This window comes from Ruditapes philippinarum, unplaced genomic scaffold (assembly GCF_026571515.1).
Source record: "Ruditapes philippinarum isolate M1 unplaced genomic scaffold, ASM2657151v2 ctg3466_1_1_1_1, whole genome shotgun sequence".
NCBI classification, from domain to species: Eukaryota; Metazoa; Mollusca; class Bivalvia; order Venerida; family Veneridae; genus Ruditapes; species Ruditapes philippinarum.
Window position 1 is genome coordinate 6,411 of NW_026862923.1, and position 25,170 is coordinate 31,580.

The following is a 25,170-nucleotide window of genomic DNA, read 5'->3' on the forward strand; positions in this document are numbered from 1 at the left end:
TTAAGTTTTTACAGTGTGCATATAGGGAAAATCAATGACCCCCTGGGTCGGGGCCAATTTTGACCCCAGGGCTTTTATTTGAACAAATTTGGTAGACATTCACTAGTAGATGTTTCATGCCAAATATCTAAGCTCTAGCTCTTACGGTTCTTTAAAAGAAGATTTTTTAAGTTTTTACTATATGCATATAGGGAAAATCAATGACCCCCAGGGTCGGGGCCAATTTTGACCCCAGGGCTTTTATTTAAACAAACTTGGTAGACACTCACTAGAAGATGTTTCATGCCAAATATCTAAGCTCTAGCTCTTATGGTTTTTTAAAAGAAGATATTTAAAGTTTTTTCTTTTGGTTGCCATGGCAACCAGAGTTCTGCATGGAATTAAATTCTTTGAACAATTTTTAAAGGTGACCACCAAAGGAACATTCCTGTGAAGTTTGGATGAAATTGGCTCAGTGGTTTATGAGGAGATGTCATTTAAAGCAAAAGTTTACGGACGGACGGACGAAAAGCGATCACAAAAGCTCACCCTGTCACTTTGTGACAGGTGAGCTAATAAAAATAATTTAAAATGGATATGTATGTGTGTGTCTTTTGTAGCTTTTTTGGTTTTCTTGTTTCCCTATGTACTTGCTTTTTTACTTTTATCCAAAGGGTAAGGAATTATTTTAAATGTATGGTATTGACGTATTTGGAATGAATGCACAGGTGATAAATTAATTGAATTCTATTGTAGCAGATGCGTCAATGTTATATCCTAAAATATGACTGTTATGTACATGTGATTTACTGTATTGTTATGAATGAAGTACAAGATAAACGAGAATGAATTTTGAATCTATTTTAAAAGCTCATTATGGCTCTGAATCGCCCGTTGTTTAAAAAACATTCCATTGCGTTTTATATTACATGTTTAAAAGAATTAAGCTCTGATGGTCAAATGATGGCTTTCAACTGCTAAATGCCAATGCAGCAAGTGCAAAATACAGAACGACTTACTATAAAGATAATTAAATTTTTAAATCAAGGGATATCAATTATTAATTTTCTATTTTTTTTTTCAAAATAAATCGAGCCATCCACAAATATCAAAGTGCTGGTAGTATGTTGGAATGTATATCTGCAAGTGTTACAGCACATGCCCTTACATGATCAAAAGCCGAAATTAATAGGGTTATATTGTTACCGAATTGTTTCAACATTGTTACCCATATTACACGAAATGGTAGTGAAAGGGCCATTTACTTTATAGTTCTTACAATTGTTTACAAATATGAAATATTAAATGTTGCAGCTCTCGTATGTGTGACATAGATGTTACATAATCTATATGTTACTTTGCGTTATTCTTTTAACATATTTCAAGCGTGTCAGTATATTGCACCCAACATGTGCTCTTAAATCTATTATAGTTGTGTGTGAATAAAATACTTCTTCAAATAATATTATATCTGATTAATATTCAACAAAAAGCTACAAATAAAACACATAAAGCATCACTATATAAACAAGAGGGCCATGATGGCCCTGAGGTCGCTCACCTGTATGTAGCCCCCCCCCCCCACCCCCAGGCCAATTTTTACCCAAGGGCTTTTATTTGTTTATTTGAACAGACTTGGTAGACACCCATAAGAAGATGTTTCATGCTTAATATCTAAACTCTAGCTATTTGGGTTTTTTCAAAGAAGATTTTTAAGTTTTTGCTATACACATATAAGGAAAATCAATGACCCCCCGGGCGGGGCCAATTTTGACCCCAGGCCTTTCATTTGAACAAACTTGGTAGACACCCATTAGAAGATGTTTCATGCTAAATATCTTAGCTCTAGCTCTTTGGGTTCTTTAAAAGAAGATTTTTTAAGTTTTTACTATATGCATATAGGGAAAATCTATGACCCCCTGGGGCGTGGTCAATTTTGACCCCAGGGCTTTTATTTGAACAAACTTGGTAGACATTCACTAGAAGACGTTTCATGCCAAATATCTAAGCTCTAGCTCTTATGGTTCTTTAAAAGAAGATTTTTTAAGTTTTTACTATATGCATATAGGGAAAATCAATGACCCCCCTGGGCGGGGCCAATTTTGACCCAAGGGCTTTAATTTGAACAAACTTGGTAGACACTCACTAGAAGATGTTTCATGCTTAATATCTTAGCTCTAGCTCTTTGGGTTCTTTAAAAGAAGATTTTTTAAGTTTTTACTATATGCATATAGGGAAAATCAATGACCCCCTGGGGCGGGGCCAATTTTGACCCCAGGGCTTTTATTTGAACAAACTTGGTAGACATTCACTAGAAGATGTTTCATGCCAAATATCTAAGCTCTAGCTCTTACGGTTGTTTAAAAAAAAATTTTTTAAGTTTTTACTATATGCATATAGGGAAAATCAATGACCCCCGGGGCAGGGCCAATTTTGACCCCAGGGCTTTTATTTGAACAAACTTGGTAGACATTCACTAGAAGATGTTTCATGCCAAATATCTAAGCTCTAGCTCTTACGGTTCTTTAAAAAAAAATTTTTAAGTTTTTACTATACGCATATAGGGAAAATCAATGACCCCCGGGGCGGGGCCAATTTTGACCCCAGGGCTTTTATTTGAACAAACTTGGTAGACACTCACTAGAAGATGTTTCATGCCAAATATCTTAGCTTTTGCTCTTTGGGTTCTTTCAAAGAAGATTTTTTAAGTTTTTACTATATGCATATAGGGAAAATCAATGACCCCCTGGGGCGGGGCCAATTTTGACCCCAGGGCTTTTATTTGAACAAACTTGGTAGACACTCACTAGAAGATGTTTCATGCCAAATATCTAAGCTCTAGCTCTTAGGGTTGTTTAAAAGAAGATATTTAAAGATTTTTCTTTCGGTTGCCATGGCAACCAGAGTTCTGCATGGAATTAAATTCTTTGAACAATTTTTAAAGGTGACCACCAAAGGAACATTCCTGTGAAGTTTGGATGAAATTGGCTCAGTGGTTTATGAGGAGATGTCATTTAAAGCAAAAGTTTACGGACGGACGACGGACGGACGGACGCCGGACGAAAAGCGATCACAAAAGCTCACCCTGTCACTTTGTGACAGGTGAGCTAATAACTCAGTGTAAAATGATAGTGTATTCTATTATTCTGTTTAAAAAAAAATCAATGCATTATGACAAAAGTATGAAAAACCACAACAAATAATTAAGCAACCATTACTTATTACTAGTACAAATATTTTATCCATTTATTCAATTCATCAAAAGCAATGCAAACATATTCAGATGGTTCAATCTTTATTGTATCAAAGCTACAAGTAGCTTAGCTTATCATTGTATAACAGAAAATTCCTAATTGCTTAAAATGCAAGAAGTGTTAACATTGGAAAGTTTTTGAATACACAAAACATGTAAGTATGCAAATTTATATCCCTGTCTTTATTTGTTTTCATATTCATTTTAGCTTTATATAAAGCAGGATTTTGCAACCTAAATCGCGTTCAAGTTTGCTACAAGAAACTTATCAGAACTAAATTCTAACTTGTGTCTTGATTTGGTCCTTTTTCTAATGTATCGATTCCAAATTCCTTTAATATGGACTTTAATCTTTCCTCTCTCTCACCATCTGTCTGATTTTCGTAGAGTCTCGGTTCGCGTTGCAACTTTTGATTAACAATTTGGCAATGCTTTATTAGATCTTGAACCTTGACCCATTCCTGAAATTGTCATTTTAAATAAACGAAAAAAATATGTATAAAGAAAATAAGAAAGCGATGTTCATAGAATGTATCTCAAGGAAAATATATTACCTGCTAATGTCAGACAATATTGTTAATAATAAAATTACTTAATAATAATAAATTACAACTTTTATACATTTATAATCAAATTAAAACCTACTTTCACATGCACCAGGCTATGAAAATGCGCATTAAGACATTCTCGCATATCAAAATATTTGTAAACTCTTCAAATTGATCAATTACTGATGTATGTAATGCTATAAATAAGCATTTTTAAAACAAAAACGATTACTGCAGCAGAAAAATCATATATTTCATTTGATTACATTAAACACAAAATCTGCTTTATAAACATTTTTGTTTTTTTAAGATATAGAATATAGAAGAAAATACTTCGTGAAAATAAACCTTACGTTTTTAAGAGTTACATTATCCAAGGATTTTAGGAAATGGGTACTATTCCCAATGTATTTGAATCCTGTTTCCAAACATCTAAGAGATGTTTGTATCCGTTTAATTTGGACAACCACGCACTCCAAATGAGCCTCAATCCGTTGAATACACCTCAAACTTATCTGCTCACCTGTCAAAAGCAATTTAAAAAACTACTTACAATAAGATGCATACAATTCTATCATTTCTTGCTTAGCCTTTATTTCATAAATAATCTTGCCATTTTTGTGATAAGTTAAAAATAAATATCAATGACTTGTAAGGTAAAATGTCCAAGCAGGCAGAAAAGACATGGTATTGTCATTTCTTACCATTATCATTATGTTTAGCATAACATTGTTTGTAGCATTGCATGTTTCTCCAAATTAATAACTCTGACCTTTTCCTTTATAACAGCAAAATTATGCTGAAAGTATTTTTATAAAAGAGCAAAAGAACAATATTACATAAGCAATCTATTTTTAAACTAGAAATGTGTCCATAGGACACGGGTGCCCCCACCGCGCCACTGTTCTGTCAATTTTTTTACTAAGTCAAGGGAAATAACTCTACAAATACTGGATAAATCCACAAGCTAAACCCCAGGTGCAAATCTTAAAAATGCTGAGCAAACTGCCCCAAAAGGTTTATTGACTATGTCAAAATCCTTTTTTGAGAAAACTTGCGACACAAGTTGAAAATTGCAAAAATTTTCCCCTAAGTGAAGGGCAATAAGTCTTAAAAAAAATAAATCCAGACGAAAATACCCCAGGTGCACAACTGCACATGCTGATCAATATTCCTGTAAAGTAACATGACTCTAGGTCAAAAACTTTTTGAGTTATGTGCGACACATGTTTGAAAATTGCCAAAATTTTACTAAGTCAAGGGCAATAACTCTGAAAATACTAAAAATATCCAGACGAAAATACCCAGGTGCACAACTAAACATGCTGATCAACATTCCTGTAAAGTTTCCTGACTCTAGGTAAAATACTTTTTGAGTTATGTGCGACACAAGTTGAAAATTGCAAAATTTTACTAAGTCAAGGGCAATAACTCTAAAAATACTAAAAATATCCAGACCAAAATACCCAGGTGCACAACCACACATGCTGACCAACATTCCTGTAAAGTTTCATGACTGTAGGTCAAATACTTTTTGAGTTACATGCGACACAAGTTGAAATTGCAAAATTTTACTAAGTCAAGGGCAATAACTCTGAAAATACTAAAAATATCCAGACGAAAATACCCAGGTGCACAACTACACATGCTGATCAACATTCCTGTAAAGTTTCATGACTCTAGGTCAAATTCTTTTTGAGTTACGTGCGACACAAAAGTGAACAGACGGACAGACGGACAAGGGTAAATCTAAATGCCCGCCACTAACGTGGGGGCACAAAAACGATGTTGAACATTTATTTCATTAATTTGTACGTAAATTGTTCAGTCAAATATTCAGATTAAACAAAGACATGAAAAACTAGAACTATCGCTGAATGCGATTCATACCCCCACCAATGTCCTTGACAGAAGACAACTTGGAAAGGTGGTTAAGGGAATAACTTAAGTGACACAAATACATAAAAAGAAATTATCTCTGGTGAAATAAAGACTAATTGTACAGGTAATAGTAAAAATATCTATTATCAAATCATGTTTGAAACAGTTACAAATAACCTTTCATTTTCCCAATATACTAAACTTTTTATAAGTCAATTTTTGACCTTCAAGTGTGGCCTTGACCTTCAGCTGGCACAAGGGTAAGATGGGTTCTGCACATCGCCCAATTGGAGTGAACATTTGAGTAAAGTTTGAAGAAAATCCTTCCATTAGTATAGAATTTATAGAGTTGACACAACATATTGTCTAGTATTGATTGTATGTAAATTTAAAGACTTAAAAAGGGGCATAACTTTTGTCAAAATCCAATACAGAGTTATGAAACTTGACCTGCATATTGTAATTTGTGACACCTCATATATCTTTTAAGTTTCAAGCAAATACCTATGCTAGTTTCCGAAATATTCAAGAACATGTTTTAATCTAAGAACATTTTCTAAGTCAATTTTTGACCTTCAAGTCTGACCTTGACCTTTAGTCTGCACAAAGGTGACATGGATTCTGCACATAACCTTGTTAAGGTGAACATTTGAGAAAAGTTTGAAGAAAATTCTTCCATTAGTATAGGATTTATAGAGCGGACACAACATATTGTCTAATATGTGATTGTATGTAAATTTGAAGATTAAAAAGGGGCATAACTTTGTTAAAATGCAATACAGAGTTATGAAACTTGACCAGCATATCTTAATTGTGACACTTCATTTATATTTTAAGTTTCAAGCAAATACATTTCCTAGATTCAGAAATATTCAGATATATGTTAAAATTAAAGAACATTTTCTAAGTCAATTTTTGACCTTCAAGTGTGACCTTGACCCTAAGCCGGCAAAAGAGTGACATGGGTTCTGCACATAACCTTGTTGAGGTGAACATTTGAGCCAAGTTTGAAGAAAATCTTTTCATAAGTGTAGGACTTACAGAGCGGACACGACATACTGTGTAATATTTGATTGTTTGATATTTGACCTTCAATTGTGACCTTGACCTTGAGCTGACACATGGGCAACATGGGTTCTGCACATCCCATTGTTGAAATGAACATTTGAGCCAAGTTTGAAGAAAATCTTTCAATTAGTGTAGGACTTACAGAGCGGACACGACATATTGTGTAATATTTGATTGTTTGATATTTGACCTTCAATTGTGACCTTGACCTTAAAATGACACATGGGCAACATGAGTTCTGCACATCCCCTTGTTGAGGTGAACATTTTAGCCAAGTTTGAAGAAAATCTTTCAATTATTGTAGGACCTACAGTGCGGACACGACATACTGTCTAATATATGATTGTGTTTGATATTTGACCTTCAATTGTGACCTTGACCTTGAGCTGACACATGGGCAACATGGGTTCTGCACATCCCCTTGCTGAGGTGAACATTTGAGCCAAATTTGAAGAAAATCCTTCAAGTGGTATAGGAGTTATAGAGCGGACACGAAAATGGAGACGGACGGACCGACCGACCGACTGACCGACCGACCGACCGACCGACGCGACAAAGCGAATCCATTATAGCCCCCCCCACATTTTGTGGTGGGGGTATAAATATCTCATAATCAATGAAAACTATTCGTCATAAAATGATAGTACACTTTACGTTTTGGTTGCATTATAAAGTATTTGTTTTTGCAAAGATGTGTGCATTCAGTACTGATCAATTTTATTATGGCCCCGTAATAAAATGACTTGGGCATATTGTGTTACTTCATGTTTAATGTGTGTCTATCATAGATAAAAGTTGATAATTGACTGTCTAATCAGATGAAAGCATTTTGCTCCGGGGAAAACTATTTGATTTTCACACTTGATTTAAGAAAAGGCAGACAAGAACATTGCCTATTGTTATTCAAATTAGATCTGGTGCAAAATAGTTTATTATTAAAAGTTACTTTTCGTCCAATTTTAGATTTAAAACAAGGGTGCCATAGTCACAAAATACACCCGTTTATGAAAGCTTTAGATTGAAATGGGGGCATTATGGATAAGTGTTATCTAGCAAGCAAGTTTTTATCCTTGGCACTGTGTTGTTAAATGAACCTTAAAACAAATCAGTAGGGAAGATATGCAAACAGGATTGTGTGACCTTGACCTTGGTCGCAGGGACCTGAATAATGCACGGCACTCAGCCTCACAATGATGAACATTTGTGCCAAATTATATTGAAATCTCTCTATGCATGTAGAAGTTTTGCTCCAGACAAGCGTTTTGCTATGAGCTCTAACTGTGACCTTCACCTTTGACCTAGAGACTTGGTTCATGTGCAGGGCACTCATCTCATGGTGGTGAACAATTCTATAAAGTAACATTAAAATTCCTCCATGCATGTAGAAAATATGCTCCGGACAACATCTGGATATTTAATCATCTCCAGTGACCTTGACCTTGCAAATATCAACCTAAATTAAATGTGTCACACCTGTAGTCATGATAGTTACCATTTGTGCTACAATCCATCAATAAATGATGACTAAATGGTCCCTATACACATCTTCAAATTTTTATCTGAACTTTGACCTCTATGTGTAACCTTGACTTTGGTCGCAGGGATCTGAATTTTGCGTGCAACACTCAGCCTCACAATGGTGAACATTTGTGCCAAGTTATATTGAAATCCCCCTATGAATGTAGAAGTTTTGCTCCGGACAAGCGGTTTTCAATGAGCTCTAAGTGTGACCTTGACCTTTGACCTGGAGACCTGGATCATGCATGGAGCAATACATATCATGGTTGTGAACATTTCCATAAAGTATTATAAAAATTCTTCCATACATGTAGGAGATATGCTCCAGACAAAATCTGAATATTTCACCATCTTTAGTGACCTTGACCTTGCATATATTGACCTAAAGTACATGTGTCATTCATAGCCGTAGTCATGATAATGACCATTTGTGTTACAATCCCTCAATAAATGATGATTAAATCATCCCTATACACATCTTCATATTTTTATCTAAACTTTGACCTCTATGTGTGGCCTTGACCTTGGCTGCAGGGACCTGAATTTTGTGCGCGACACTCTGCCTCACAATGGTGAACATTTGTGCCAAGTTATATTGAAATCCCTCTATGCATGTGGAAGTTTTGCTCCGGACAAGCATTTTTCAATGAGCTCTAAGTGTGACCTTGACCTTTGACCTAGAGACCTAGTTCATGTGCGTGACATGGCTTCTCATAATGGTGAACATTTCTATGAAATTTCATTAAAATCCCTCCATGCGTGTAGGAGATATGCCCCGGACAAAATCTGGTTATTTTATCATCTTTAGTGACCTTGACCTTGTATATATTGACCTAAATTATATGTATCACAGCCATAGTCTTGATAATGACCATTTGTGTTACAATCCCTCAATAAATGATGACTAAATGGTCCAAATACACATCACCATATTTTTATCTGAACTTTGACCTCTATGTGTGACCTTGACCTTGGCCGAAAGGACCTGAATCTTGCACGTGACACTCCGCCTCACAATGGTGAACATTTGTGTCAAGTAACATTGAAATCCGTCTATACATGTGGAAGTTTTACTCCGGACAAGCATTTTTCAATGAGCTCTAAGTGTGACCTTGACCTTTGACCTAGAGACCTGGTTCATGTGCAAGACACTGCTCCTCATAGTGGTGAACATTTCTATGAAGTTTCATTAAAATCCCTCCATACATGTAGGAGATATGCTCCAGACAAAATCTGGATATTTCATCATCTTTAGTGACCTTGACCTTGTATATATTGACCTAAATTATATGTATCACAGCCATAGTCTTGATAATGACCATTTGTGTTACAATCCCTCAATAAATGATGACTAAATGGTCCATATACACATCTTCATATTTTTATCTGAACTTTGACCTCTATGTGTGACCTTGACCGCAAGGACCTGAATCTTGTGCGCGACACTCCGCCTCACAATGGTGAACATTTGTGCCAAGTAATATTGAAATCCCTCTATACATGTGGAAGTTTTGCTCCGGACAAGCATTTTTCAATGAGCTCTAAGTGTGACCTTGACCTTTGACCTAGAGACCTGGTTCATGTGCGCGACACTGCTCCTCATAGTGGTGAACATTTTTATGAAGTTTCATTAAAATCCCGCCATACATGTAGGAGATATGCTCCGGACAAAATTGGACGCCGCCCGCCCGCCCGCCAGGGGCGTTCCCATAATACGTCCCGTTTTTCAAACGGGTGTATAAAAAGAAAGATATGATAAAACAATCAATTTTCATAGTTTTGCAAGCAATTTAAAAGTACCCTACCGGTTAGAACCCCGGCAACATTCTGAAGGGCTATTTGTCATTGAAATATGTAATTGAACGGATGTTGACATGAATAAACCTAAATCTTTTAAGGTCTTAGTTTGTCTGTATCTTAGTTCTATGTAAAATGTGTAATTATGTTTATAGAACATATTATAATCATAAGATTCAATTTTCTCAGGATGAATATGTTTTTGATGTTTCAACTTTTCTCTATTTTAAGTAAATTTGTTGGAAAAGTTCCAATGTCTTTAAATGTGATATCAAGAACCAGTTTTTAGAAAAGACAGACAGACCAACTGACAGAGACTTTAAACATCCCTGGTTGTTACCAGAAGATAACATTTTTAAAAGCAAAATATAACATTTTTAAAAGCAAAATTCTTAAACTAAGAGGAGATAACTATTGAAATAAAGATGATAGACTTCTGAACAAGTTTAATGAAGTTAACATTTATAGTCACAAAAAAGAAAAGTGAAAAAATACCATTTAAGGTAACAAATAAGAGAATCAAAAGAAAAATTTGAAGTTAATTTCAAGTTGAAATGAAAATAATATGGAAACCATGTCTTATAATATAATTCTTAATGAAGAAAAGAAAAAGACGTTCATAAACTCCAGACTGGATCTATCCATACATCAAATTTTATAAAAATATCTTCAGTACTTTTTACAGGACATTGACACATTAAAAATATTAGGAACGAGAATATTAAACACTTTTTTTTAAACAAGATTGCATTTGAGAAAAATGCTATGCCACCGCATGGTTCAAATTTCATAGCTGTACATCAAAGGAGAAGAAAGTAGGTCACATCATCAAAATCTAGGTCAAAGTTCAATTTTACAACTAAAACTGTGCACATGGTCAAAATGTCATTGCTGTAAATCAAAGGACAAGAAAGAAGGTCACTGTCTCCTTGGACAAGGCATAATTTTGACCCAAGGGTTTAATAACAATCTTGATACAGGTCCATCAAACAACATTTCAAGTCAAATATCTAAGCTATAGCTTTCTCCCATTCAGAAAACATTTGTTTTTTTTTCTGTTTTTAATACGTGTATATAATACGTGTATATAATGAGAATCACTGACATTTCGACAACTTTGGTAGAGGACCTATAGATGATATTATATATCAAACATCAAAGCTTTATGCCTTAAACCTTCAGACAAAAATATACTTTTTTTTTCACTATATGTAAAATCAATGACCCCCGGGGCGGAACCAATTTTAAAAGGGCTATAATTTTAACAATCTTGCTAGAGGTTCACTACACAATGTTTCATGCAAAATATCTTAACTCTATCCTTTGTAAATTTAGAGAAGATGATTTTTTAAGTTTTAACTATATACATATAAGATAAACCTATGTCTCCCAGGGGCCGGGCTAATTTTGACACAAGAGGCAAAATTTGAACAAGCAATTATCAAAGTATTGCAAGCAATCCATAAGTCCCCTACCGGTAAGAGCGGAAGCAACATTCTGAAGGGCCATTGGCCATTCACTTATTTTTCTATTTTAAGTAAATTTGTTGAAAAAGTTCTTTAAAAGTAATCACAGTGAACAGACAGACAGACGGACGGAAGGACAGTCTAAAGTTATTTTTTAAACATCCCTGTTATCAAAATATAACATTTTAAAAGCAAAATTTAAAAAAAAGGAGATAACGATGTCATACATGATGTGAGTGTAACAAAGAACAATTAGTAATGAAGGTTTGAATATTGAATATTTATTTTGAAATTGAAGTAAATGAAAGTTAAAAGAACAAATAGGAAAAAATAAAAGTTTAAGGAGGAGATAATTCTGGAAATATGGATGCTAGATTTATAAACCTTGTCATATTATAATGATGTGGGAGTTTGAAGAATATTCTATCATGATTGAAGAAGTTGGAGTAAAAATTACCAATTTCTCAAAAAAAAGTCTAAGTTCAAAAGGGGCATAATTCTGGAAATAGTCTTGCTAGAGTATTGAACACTCACAAATGTTGAGTGATAATAAGAAACATTTATATGAAGTTTAAAGTAGATACGTTCAGAAAAAAAGAAGTTATTAAAAAAAACAATGTTTTTTTTTCATGAAAATTTTAAGTTCAAGGGAGGTAATTCTGATAAATTTTGTGCTAGAGTTGTAAACTTTGTCACATATGATGTGGTTGATGACTAGCAACTTATTTTTAAAGTTGAAGTTTGAAGAAAATACCTTAAGAAATAAAGAACTTATAGTGAAAAAACTTAAAAACTAGAATCAGAAATCTTGAAATTCAGTCTATTTGTTGCCATAGCAACCAGAATTTTCAACACAGTAAGATAAGAAAAGGATGTGCATAATTTCCATACTGCCATCTACCCATATGTCAAGTTTCATAAAAATATTTTCAATACTTTTTGCGTTATCACTGGATCCAGGTTATGTGTAAAATCTGCCATATTTTCAGTCTATTTGTTGCCATAGCAACCAGAATTTTCAGCATAGGAAAAAAAGAAAAAGACCTGCATAATCTCCATACTGCCATCTATCCATATATCAAGTTTCATAAAAAAAATTTCAGTACTTTTTGCGTTATCGCGGGATCCAAGTTATGTGTAAAATTTGCCATATTTTCAGTCTATTTGTTGCCATAGCAACCAGAATTTTCAACATAGGAAGAAAAGAAAAAGACATGCATAATCTCCATACTGCCATCTATCCATATACCAAGTTTCATTAAAATATTTTCAGTACTTTTTGTGTTATCGCGGGATCCAGTTTTGTGGACGGACGGACTGACGGAGGGTAAACCTAAAGTCCCCTCCGGTAAACCAGTAGGGGACTAACAACTTTGGTAGAGTACCTTTAGATGATATTATTTAACAAATATTAAAGCTCTAAGCCTTGTACCTTCAGACAATAAGATTTTTTTATTTTTTACTATTTGTATATATTGAAATCAATGACCCCCAGGGTGAGGGCAATTTTGACCCCAGGGCTATAATTTGAACAATCTTGCTAGAGGTTTACAACACAATGTTTCATGCAAAATATCTAAGCTCTAGCATTATTTTGTCAATTGCTAGAAGATTTTTTTAAAGTTTTTACTATTAACATATAAGGAAAACCAATGACCCCTGGGGCGGGGCCGATTGTAACCCCAGGGCTATAATTTTAACAATCTGGGTAGAGGTCTACCAGACAATGCCTTATGCAAAATATTTTAGCTCTAGGCCTTTTGGGTCTTTACAAGAAGGTGTTTTAAGTTTTTACTATATGTACATATAGCGAAAATCAATGACCCCGGGGCGGGGCCGATTTTGACCCAAGGGCTATAATTTGAACAATCTTGGTAAGGGTCTACCAGATGATGCCTTATGCAAAATATCTAAGCTCTAGGCCTTTTGGATTTTTACAAGAAGGTATTTAAAGTTTTTTCTATATGTACATAGTGAAAATCAATGACCCCCGGGGCGGGGCCAATTTTGACCCCAGGGCTATAATTTGAACAATCTTGTTAGAGGTCTACCAGACAATGCCTTATGCAAAATATCTAAGCTCTAGGCCTTTTGGGTCTTTACAAGAAGGTTTTTAAATTTATTCTTATAATTCCTTTTGGTTGCCATGGCAATCAGATTTTTGCATGGAATGAAATTCTTAGAACAACTTTGGAAGCCCTTCACCCAAGGAACAATCCTGCCAAGTTTGGTTGAAATTGGACTAGTAGTTTTTCACAAGAAGACTTTTTAAGTTCACTATATCATCTATATAACACACACACACACACACAAACAGGTGAATCGCTATATGCCACCGCATCGCCGCAATGCCACCGCATCGCAGTGGCATAAAAAAAAAATGTAGCGATTAAATGGTTGTGGTGTGCATACGCCGGAAGTTATTTACATAACCTTTGTAGAGGGTCACCTGTGGAAAAATCTTATATACGTTAGTCAAATGTATGTTGTTAAGGAGGAAATGCTGTTTCAGGAAATCAAAGAGTGTGACGCAAGTTGGACTTCGTGTGATCACAATGCCTACCTTGTATGCAATTTGTGCGTAATTTCAAGAAAGATATACCGTTGACAGGCTTTCTACTGCCTCTACCAAAAAAACTAGGGGAAAAGTAGGGCATTTTATCACCAAACAAGGTCGCCATAGTCACAAAATACGCCCGTTTACGAAAGCTTTAGATGGAGATGGGGGCATTATGGATAAGTGTTATCTAGCAAGCAAGTTTTTATTCTTGGCACTGTGTTGTTAAATGAACCTTAAAACAAATCAGTAGGGAAGATATGCACAGGATGTGTGACCTTGACCTTGGTCGCAGGGACCTGAATTTTATGCACGGCACTCAGCCTCACAATGATGAACATTTGTGCCAAATTATATTGAAATCCCTCTATGCATGTAGAAGTTTTGCTCCAGACAAGTGTTTTTCTATGAGCTGTAACGGTGACCTTCACCTTTGACCTAGAGACTTGGTTTATGTGCAGGGCACTACGTCTCATGGTGGTGAACAATTCTATAAAAGTAACATTAAAATTCCTCCATGCATGTAGAAAATATGCTCCGGACAACATCTGGATATTTAATCATCTCCAGTGACCTTGACCTTGCAAATATTAACCTAAATTAAATGTGTCACACCTGTAGTCATGATAGTTACCATTTGTGCTACAATCCATCAATAAATGATGACTAAATGGTCCCTATAACCATCTTCAAATTTTTATCTGAACTTTGACCTCTATGTGTAACCTTGACTTTGGTCGCAGGGATCTGAATTTTGCATGCGACACTCAGCCTCACAATGGTGAACATTTGTGCCAAGTTATATTGAAAACCCCCTATGAATGTAGAAGTTTTGCTCCGGACAAGCGTTTTTCAATGAGCTCTAAGTGTGACCTTGACCTTTGACCTGGATCATGCATGGAGCAATACATATCATGGTGGTGAACATTTCCATAAAGTATTATAAAAATTCTTCCATACATGTAGGAGATATGCTCCAGACAAAATCTGGATATTTCACCATCTTTAGTGACCTTGACCTTGCATATATTGACCTAAAGTACATGTGTCACAGCCGTAGTCATTATAATGACCATTTGTGTTACAATCCCTCAATAAATGATGATTAAATCGTCCCTATACACATCTTCATATTTTTATCTTTTTTTAAACGGGCATATAAAAAGTACATGTTATTGTAATTTAATAACTAAAAAATTCTGATTTAAGATTTTATTCTAGGGAAATACATTTCATTACAATTCTTAATCTTTGAATGAGCTGAACTGATATTTACTTGAAAATTAAAATATAACAAGCAATTATCATAGTATTGCAAGCAATCCATAAGTCCCCTACCGGTAAGAGCCCAAGCAACATTCTGAAGGGCCATTGGCCATTCACTTAGGTTCCTATTTTAAGTAAATTTGTTGAAAAAGTTCTTTAAAAGTGAAACAGTTTTTATGTACAGACAAACGGACTGAAGGACACTCTAAAGTTATTCTTTAAACATCCCTGTTATCAAAATATAACATTTTTAAACTCCTATCATGATTGAAGAAGTTGGAGTAAAAATTACCAATTTCTCAAAAAAAAAGTCTAAGTTCAAAAGGGGCATAATTCTGGAAATTGTCTTGCTAGAGTATTGAACACTCACAAATGTTGAGTGATAATAAGAAACATTTATATGAAGTTTGAAGTAGATACATTCAGAAAAAGAAGTTATTAAAAAAAACAATGTTTTTTCATGAAAATTTTAAGTTCAAGGGAGGTAATTCTGATAAATTTTGTGCTAGAGTTGTAAACCTTGTCACATATTATGTGGTTGATGACAAGCAACTTATATTTAAAGTTTGAAGAAAATACCTTAAGAAAAAAAGAACTTATAGTGAAAAAACTTAAAAACTAGAATCAGAAATCTTGAAATTCAGTCTATTTGTTGCCATAGCAACCAGAATTTTCAACATAGGAAGATAAGAAAAGGATGTGCATAATTTCCATACTGCCATCTACCCATATGTCAAGTTTCATAAACATATTTTCAGTACTTTTTGTGTTATCACTGGATCCAGGTTATGTGTAAAATTTGCCATATTTTCAGTCTATTTGTTGCCATAGCAACCAGAATTTTCAACATAGGAAGAAAAAAAAAAGACATGCATAATCTCCACACTGCCATCTATCCATATATCAAGTTTCATAAAAATATTTTCCGTACTTTTTGCGTTATCGCGGGATCCAGGTTATGTGTAAAATTTGCCATATTTTCAGTCTATTTGTTGCCATAGCAACCAGAATTTTCAACATAGGAAGAAAAGAAAAAGACGTGCATAATCTCCATACTGCCATATATCCATATATCAAGTTTCATTAAAATATTTTCAGTACTTTTTGAGTTATCGCGGGATCCAGTTTTGTGGACGGACGGACTGACGAACGGACTGACGGACGGACAGACGGAGGGTAAACCTTAAGTCCCCTCCGGTAAACCGGTAGGGGACTAATTAAATTTCTATGAGAAAGTATTTACATTTGATAAGGTAATTACTGTATGATCTTTATGAACAAATACCAAGTCTACAGAACCCCATAGTTATCACAGTTAAGAATCTTGACCAATGAATGAAACATGTGTAAATAAATGTTACATTCTCACGGTGATAGGGCGATTACCACAACTTTTCCGTGCAACGTCAAAATATCATCCTTCTGACCAAGACACCGTATATTTCTGGACAAAATATTAATGGCGGGATAAACAAATTCCAGGTAATCGCTTACAAAATATCTTACTGCTGGACATTGCAAGATTATTCCAATTGTTTAAGTATTCCATCGAATTTTTGAGACAATTTATCGTTAATCTAGCACAATACAATTCACAAAAAAACACATACTTCGAAGAAATAGTGTTTACAAAAGATCGTGTGTACCTCCACATGACTCGTACTTGTCACAAAAACATGTATTATAACGATAATGTCTTTGTTCTATGATCTAACGAACTTGTATATTAATTATGGTTAACCCTAAGTTCAAGTTCCATACAAAATTGTGTGTTTCCATCGTAAATTTCAGGGAATATATGTTGAAAAAGGCCTACTGAGTCGAATATTGGAGCACCGTACAACACTGAATTCAAACACCGCATTCTTTTTCCGTTAGACTGATAAATACTGGAACCTTCTTCTTTTGAATTATACATTCTTCTTACAAATATGTTTTATTTGATGAAAGATTGTTTACTTGCTGTTATGTTATGTTATGCTGCTGTTATCATACATTATGTTATGGAAAATTTCTGAAGGTCTGATCTGTGTTAATACTACCAGTTAGATAAGAGCAATGGTATCAATATATAGACAAGGATGTCTTTTCAAACCCAACATGGAAAGATTGAAGTTCTTGGCAGACTATACCATCTAACAACATCGAGAAACAAAAGGAATGAAATATTTGTTGATGGGAATTTCTTATTGCATACTAATTTGATAAAGTTGCAAAAGTCATAAATTTTTAATCTCTTCAGTCATGGTCTCCAATGTGCTTTTTTAAACAATCTTTTGAGAAAGTTTGACTTCATATTCTTTTTCTTATGTGGTGCGTTAAGCATATCGTCCTGAAATACAGGGAGGCGCTGATCCATTGGCGTACTGCTGATATCAGGAGACTTAGTTGGGCGCTCTCCAGTTGCTCGGTAAATGCAGCTTTGCCAATTTCGCACGTTGCTTTGGCTTGTTCTTCTTTTTCTGAAAGCAAACATTAATATCAAAATAAACAGTGCAAAAAGAACAGAAAAATGCGGTTTAATATAAAGGAGGAATAATGCGGTGCCCTAATCTTATGATTGACAAAGTTGTGCGGTGCCTTAAAATACACACGTGGAAACATAAAAATCATACCAAATATACAAAAAACGGGTTATTTATGTATTGTAACTTGTTCATACGACAATAATGTACATATGATATTGTATTTTGACCAGTTATATGAACGGAACGGACTAGAAATACGTTATTTTTCGTAATCAAAGCAAGTTTTTTTTCAGTATGCCCTAAATGTTTTCACTATCCTGACTTAATTAATGAAGCATTTTGCATGTAGTAAAGATAAACTAGAACTATCACTAAATGTGATTAATACCCCCACAACTCTGCTTCGGAAATGAGGATGTTACTAGTAACAGAATACCTTGTAAAAGAATTGAAACATAGAGTTATGGTTGTGGGCAATTAAAGATAATTGTGGTTCATGTATGTTGCATTTCCTTTCAATGTGGTTGGCCATTGATGAAGTTTAATTGAATTACTCTGTAATAAGTCCAGAAAGACAAAGAAAAAGAACAAAGGTCAATAACTCTATAAATACTGAAGATAGAGTTATAGTTCTTGTGCACTGCACTTCCTCTTATTGTGCTTGACCATTGTATGAAGTTGTTTTGAATTCCAACCAGTACGTTTTAAGTTATGCTCAGGACAAGGAAAAGTATCAAAGGGCAGTAACTCTGTATTTTGTCAAAATGGAGTTATGGCTCTTGTGCACTGCACTTCCTTTTAATGTCCTTGACAACTGTATGAAGTTGTACTGAATTCCAAACAGTAGTTTTCAAATTATGCTCTGGACAAGGAAAAGTAACAAAGGGCAATAACTCTGTAATTAGTCAAGATGGAGTTATGGTTCTTGTGCACTGCACTACCCCTTATTGTGCTTGACCATTGTATGAAGTTGTTTTGAATTCCAACCAGAAGTTTTCAAGTCATGCTCTGGACAAGGAAAAGTAACAAAGGACAGTAACTCTGTAATTAGTCAAGATAGAGTTATGGTTCTTATGCACTGCACTTCCTCTCAATGTGCTTGACCATTGTATGAAGTTATAATGAATTCCAACAATAAGTCTTCAAGTTATGGTCCGGACAAAAGAAAGCAATGGAAAAGTAACAAAGGGCAATAACTCTGTAATTAGTCAAGATGAAGTTATGGTTCTTGTGCACTGCACTTCCCCTTATTGTGCTTGACCATTGTATGAAGTTGTTTTGAATTCCAACCAGTAGTTTTAAAGTCATGCTCTGGACAAGGAAAAGACACAAAGGGCAGTAACTCTGTAATAAGTCAAGATGGAGTTATGGTTCTTGTGCACTGCACTTCCTTTCAATGTGCTGGACCATTTTGTATGAAGTTATAATGAATTCCAACAATTAGTCTTCAAGTTATGGTCCGGACAAAAGAAAGCAATGGAAAAGTAAAAAAGGGCAAAAACTCTGTAATTACTTTAGATAGAGTTATGGTTCTTATGCACTGCACTTCCTCTCAATGTGCTTGACCATTGTATGTAGTTATATTGAATTCCAACCATTAGTCTTCAAGTTATGGTCCGGACAAAAAAAAGAAGGCAATGGAAAAGCAACAAAGGGCAATAACTCTGTAATTACTTTAGATAGAGTTATGGTTCTTGTGCACTGCACTTCCCCTTAGTGTGTTTGACAATTGTATGAAGTTGTTTTGAATTCCAACCAGTAGTTTTCAAGTTATGCCACGGACAAGGAAAAGTAACAAAGGGCAATAACTCTGTAATTAGTCAAGATAGAGTTATGTTTCTTACGCACTGCACTTCCTCTCAATGTGCTTGACCATTGTATGTAGTTATATTGAATTCCAACCATTAGTCTTCAAGTTATGCTCCGGACAAGGAAAATGCAACGGACAAAAAAAAAAAGCAATGGAAAAGCAACAAAGGGCAATAACTCTGTAATTACTTTAGATAGAGTTATGGTTCTTATGCACTGCACTTCCCCTTATTGTGTTTGACAATTGTATGAAGTTGTTTTGAATTCCAACCAGTAGTTTTCAAGTTATGCCCCAGACAAGGAAAAGTAACAAAGGGCAATAACTCTGTAATTAGTCAAGATAGAGTTATGGTTCTTGTGCACTGCACTTCCTCTCAATGTGTTTGACCATTGTATGTAGTTATATTGAATTCCAACCATTAGTTTTCAAGTTATGCTCCGGACAAGGAAAATGCAACGGACGTCTGGACCGACCGACCGACCACCGGGTGACTCCTATAAACCCCCCCAAACTTCGTTTTTGGGGGTATAATAAGTTTCAAATTAAATGGCACATTCAATGAAAAAGAAAAAATGATGATTTTACCTTGTTTTGAGCAAATTATCTGCTGTTTTCGTCTCGTTTACAGGCTTGCTGTCCATTTTGTATGATAGAAATATACGGTGTCTCGGACAGAAGTAAGATATTTTGACGTTGCGCGGAAAAGTTGTGGTAATCGCCCTATCACCGTGATTCTTTAGAACATACTCAAGTCCAAGAAAGAGGATTATTTCATGCCCTTTGATTAAATTCTATTTTTAGAATTGAAAGTGAAAGTAGATCAAGGGGAGTAATTGTGTAAGTCATTTATGAACAAAGTAATAACTTTGTTGTCACCCTTTGATTAAATTCTATTTACAAAATCTGGATATTTCATCATCTTTAGTGACCTTGACCTTGTATATATTGACCTAAATTATATGTATCACAGCCATAGTCTTGATAATGACCATTTGTGTTACAATCCCTCAATAAATGATGACTAAATGGTCCATATACACATCTTCATATTTTTATCTGAACTTTGACCTCTATGTGTGACCTTGACCTTGGCCGCAAGGACCTGAATCTTGCACGCGACACTCCGCCTCACAATGGTGAACATTTTTGCCAAGTAATATTGAAATCCCTCTATACATGTGGAAGTTTTGCTCCAGACAAGCATTTTTCAATGAGCTCTAAGTGTGACCTTGACCTTTGACCTAGAGACCTGGTTCATGTGCGCGACACTGCTCCTCATAGTGGTGAACATTTCTATGAAGTTTCATTAAAATCCCTCCATACATGTAGGAGATATGCTCCGGACAAAATTTGACACCGCCCGCTCGCCAGGGGCGTTCCCATAATATGTCCCGTTTTTCAAACCGGCGTATAAAAGTAGGGCAAAGTAGGGATTTCTGATGTTAAAAAGTAGGGATAAAGTAGGAATTTCTTACCGTTTTAGTTAAGACTTACCATCACCAGGACAACATCAGGCTGTGTGTATCTTCAGTTCAGTCCATGCTTGAAAAACAGGCACCTGAAATTGTTTTTTTTATTTCTCTTTAAATACAAGTGCACCAATACAAAATGTTGTTTACAATGATAAGGACAAATATAATCAGCAAAACAAACATACAATGAGTATATCTAGCTTTTAGTTTTAAGAACATTCACATTAGTAAGGCGAGAGCTACTAGATCCTAGTATATTACATAGTCAAGGTAAATGCAAACAAGCTGTGAATACCAACACCAGGATGTACACTAAAAGCTATATGAACAGGACTGCATGTTACTGTATGAGCTACATGTACATGTAGGTTAAACTGATGTATATTCATGTTAATATGTTGCATAAAATTATAATATATTGCAAGGGCAAAGGTTATGACAAACATGCCACAGTGAAGTATTTTAAGGAACAATTTAACACCAACAAGAGGTACAAGTAGGTTACATGTATGCATGATTCAGTACACTGCCAAATGATAATGTTAAATGTTACATGTACATATACATACAATTTGTGATTGATTTGCCAAACATGCATAGTTACATCTGTAAATACAATCCAGCTGAGAAACAAGCCTAACCCAAGCTTGCTACCAGATTGTTGTGCATTATTGTCAACAAGACAATGATTTTCATGATTAAGCTTAACAATATATCATGTTGACAAAATGCACAACCATCTAATGGATAGTGATGAAGCAATACCAAGGTATTTGCATGTTAGATTTTTGTTAAGTGACAATTAAAAGCTTGGAATCTAAATTGATAAGTCACACTGCTGGAACTCTACTCAGACACAAGAGCAATTGGTCAATTGCAGTGTTTGATACCCACAGCTGCCAATGCTTTTATCACATTTCAATGTTTTATTTAAACCTTGTAAAATTTTTGATTGATGACTTTGTTTTAAAAATTCAAGTAACATGTACATATATGGTCTAATAGACATGGGGAAAATAACACAAACACAAATGAAACCAATAAAAAAATATGTTCTTTTGAATCAGTACAGCATGACAACTGTGGAATCCCTCAGCTAATGCATTATTGGGAATATTTATAAACCTAATTTAGACATTAATAAGCACTTGGCAGTGTCAAACTAGACTGAAGCATGCATTCATTTACAAGAGGAACATGGAAATTATAAAATAGTAGTTATTTAAACAATCAGTATGGTTTCATGTATTTACCTTATTGCAAGAATGTTGCTGAATGTTTTGCCAAGGCACCACGAGTCTTTCAAGGATGGACATCACAAGGAGACACACACACACACCTGAACTACTCATCAATTGCAACTGAAAATACTACTGAAATACCATTTTAAATATCTCCTTTTTTTTATTTCATTTCAAAATGAAAAAGTAGGGATAATAGGGCTTTTTCAGAAAAAAGTAGGGCAAAGTAGGGATCAAAAGAAAAAAGTATATATATATATATATATAATATATATATATACATATATATATATATATACATATATATATATACATATACATATATATATATATATATATATACATATATATATACATATATATATATATATATATATACATAATATGTATATATATATATATATATCTATATTATACATATATATACATTTATATATATATATTATATATATATATTTATATATATATATATATAAATACTAAATATATATGTATTTATATAATATGTATATATCTAAAATAAAAAAGTCAAGCTAATGAATGACCCCCAGGGCGGGGCCAATTTTGACCCCAGGGCTTTTATTTGAACAAACTTGGTAGACACCCATGAGAACATGTTTCATGCTAAATATCTTAGCTCTAGCTCTTTGAGTTCTTTAAAAGAAGATTTTTTAAGTTTTTACTATATGCACATAGGGAAAATCAATGACCCCTGGGGGCGGGGCTAATTTTGACCCTAGGGCTTTTATTTGAATAAACTTTGTAGACACTCATTAGAAGATGTTTCACGCTAAATATCTTAGCTCTAGCTCTTTGGTTCTTTAAAAGAAGATTTTTTAAGTTTTAACTATATGCATATAGGGAAAATCAAAGACACCCTGGGGTGGGGCCAATTTTGACCCTAGGGCTTTTATTTGAACAAACTTGGTAGACACTCACTAGAAGATGATTTTCATGCTTTATATCTAAACACTAGCTATCTGGGTTTTTTCAAAGAAGATTTTTAAGTTTTTGCTATATACACAGTCATATAAGGAAAATCAATGACCCCCGGGCGGGGCCAATTTTTGACCCTAGGGCTTTGATTTGAACAAACTTTGTAGACACTCACTAGAAGATGTTTCATGCTTAATAGCTAAACTCCAGCTATTTGGGTTTTTTTAAAGAAGATTTTTAACTTTTTGCTATACACATATAAGGAAAATCAATGACCCCCGGGGCGGAGCCAATTTTGACCCAGGGCTTTTATTTGAACAAACTTGGTAGACACTCATTAGAACATGTTTCATGCTAAATATATCTTAGCTCTAGCTCTTTGAGTTCTTTAAAAAAGATTTTTTAAGTTTTTACTATATGCATATAGGGAAAATCAATGACCCCCTGGGGCGGGGCCAATTTTGACCTAGGGCTTTGATTTGAAAAAACTTGGTAGGCACTCATTAGAAGATGTTTCATGCCAAATATCTAAGCTCTAGCTCTTACGGTTTTTTAGAAGAAGATTTTTTTTAAGTTTTTCTTATTGGTTGCCATGGCAACCAGAGTTTTTAATGGAATTTAAATTTTTTTGAACAACTTTGAAAGGGTTCACCTAAGGATCATTTCTGTAAAGTTTGGTTGCAATTGGCCATGTAGTTTAGGAGGAGATGTTGTTTGAAAAGTTTGACGCCATTTTTTGAAGGACGCACGACGCACGACGCACGACGGACGCAGAGTGATGACAAAAGCTCACCTTTGAGCACTTCGTGCTCAGGTGAGCTAAAAAAGGGCATTAACTAAACAATTATGCAGGGTAGAGTTATCATTCTTGTGCACTGCACTCTTCCTCAATGAGATCCATCCACCTATGAAGTTTCAAGTTGATACCTCAAATACTTTTTGAGATAAGCTCCAGACAAAATAGTATGATAAAGAACAAAGGGCAATAATTCAAAAATTGTACAGGTAAGAGTTATCATTCTTGTGCACAGCATTCCTCCTCAATAAAATCTATGAACCTATGACATTTCATGTTGACATCTCAAACACTTTTGAGTTATGCTAAAATTAGGTATGAAAAATAACAAAGGGCAATAACTCTAAAATTATGAAAGGTAGAGTTATCATTCTTGTGCACTGCACACCTCTTGAGTGAGATCTATGCACCTATGAAGTTTCATTTTGATATCTCAAAAGCGTTTTGAGTTATGCTCTGGACAAAAATTAATTTTGAAAAGTAACAAAGGGCAATAACTCAAAAATTATGCAGGGTAGAGTTATCATTCTTGTGCACTGCACTCCTCCTCAATGAGGTCTATCAACCTATGAAGTTTCAAGTTGATACCTCAAATACTTTTTGAGATAAGCTCTGGACAAAATAGCATAAAAAAGAACAAAGGGCAATAACTCAAAAATTGTATAGGGAAGAGTTATCATTCTTGCACACAACATTCCTCCTCAATAAGATCTATCCACCTATGACATTTCATGCTGATATCTCAAACACTTTTTGAGTTATGCTCCACTCAGGTGAAAAATTAAGTATGAAAAATAACAAAGGGCAATAACTCAAAAATTATGAAAGGTAGAGTTATCATTCTTGTGCACTGCACACCTCCTGAGTGAGATCAATGCACCTATGAAGTTTCATGTTGATATCTCATAGGCTTTTGGAGTTATGCTCTGGACAAAAATCAATTTTGAAAAAAAACAAAGGGCAATAACTCAAAAATTATGCAGGGTAGAGTTATCATTCTTGTGCACTGCACTCCTCCTCAATGAGGTCTATCAACCTATGAAGTTTCAAGTTGATAACTCAAATACTTTTAGAGATATGCTCCGGACAAAAATGTCGGACGGAAGGACGGATG

General features: G+C 34.6%; 2 protein-coding genes across 4 annotated transcripts in view; both read right to left on the reverse strand.

Moving 5' to 3' along the window:
* Positions 1–3,211: 3,211 nt before the first annotated feature.
* Positions 3,212–25,170, reverse strand: part of LOC132720623 (uncharacterized) — a 101,494-nt gene continuing 79,535 nt past the window's right edge. For all 3 annotated transcript variants that reach the window (XM_060704785.1, XM_060704783.1, XM_060704784.1), the window contains 2 exons: positions 4,134–4,303; positions 3,212–3,693 (listed from right to left, as the gene is read on the reverse strand). In XM_060704785.1, coding sequence (XP_060560768.1) covers positions 3,514–3,693; positions 4,134–4,303 — 350 coding nt within the window. In that variant the 3' untranslated portion in view covers positions 3,212–3,513. The remainder of the gene's footprint in view (positions 3,694–4,133; positions 4,304–25,170) is intronic.
* The window catches only part of LOC132720622 (uncharacterized), a 57,932-nt gene continuing 56,675 nt past the window's right edge, over positions 23,914–25,170 (reverse strand). The window contains exon 3 of the transcript XR_009624371.1: positions 23,914–24,165. The gene's annotated coding sequence lies outside the window, so the exon portion shown is untranslated. The remainder of the gene's footprint in view (positions 24,166–25,170) is intronic.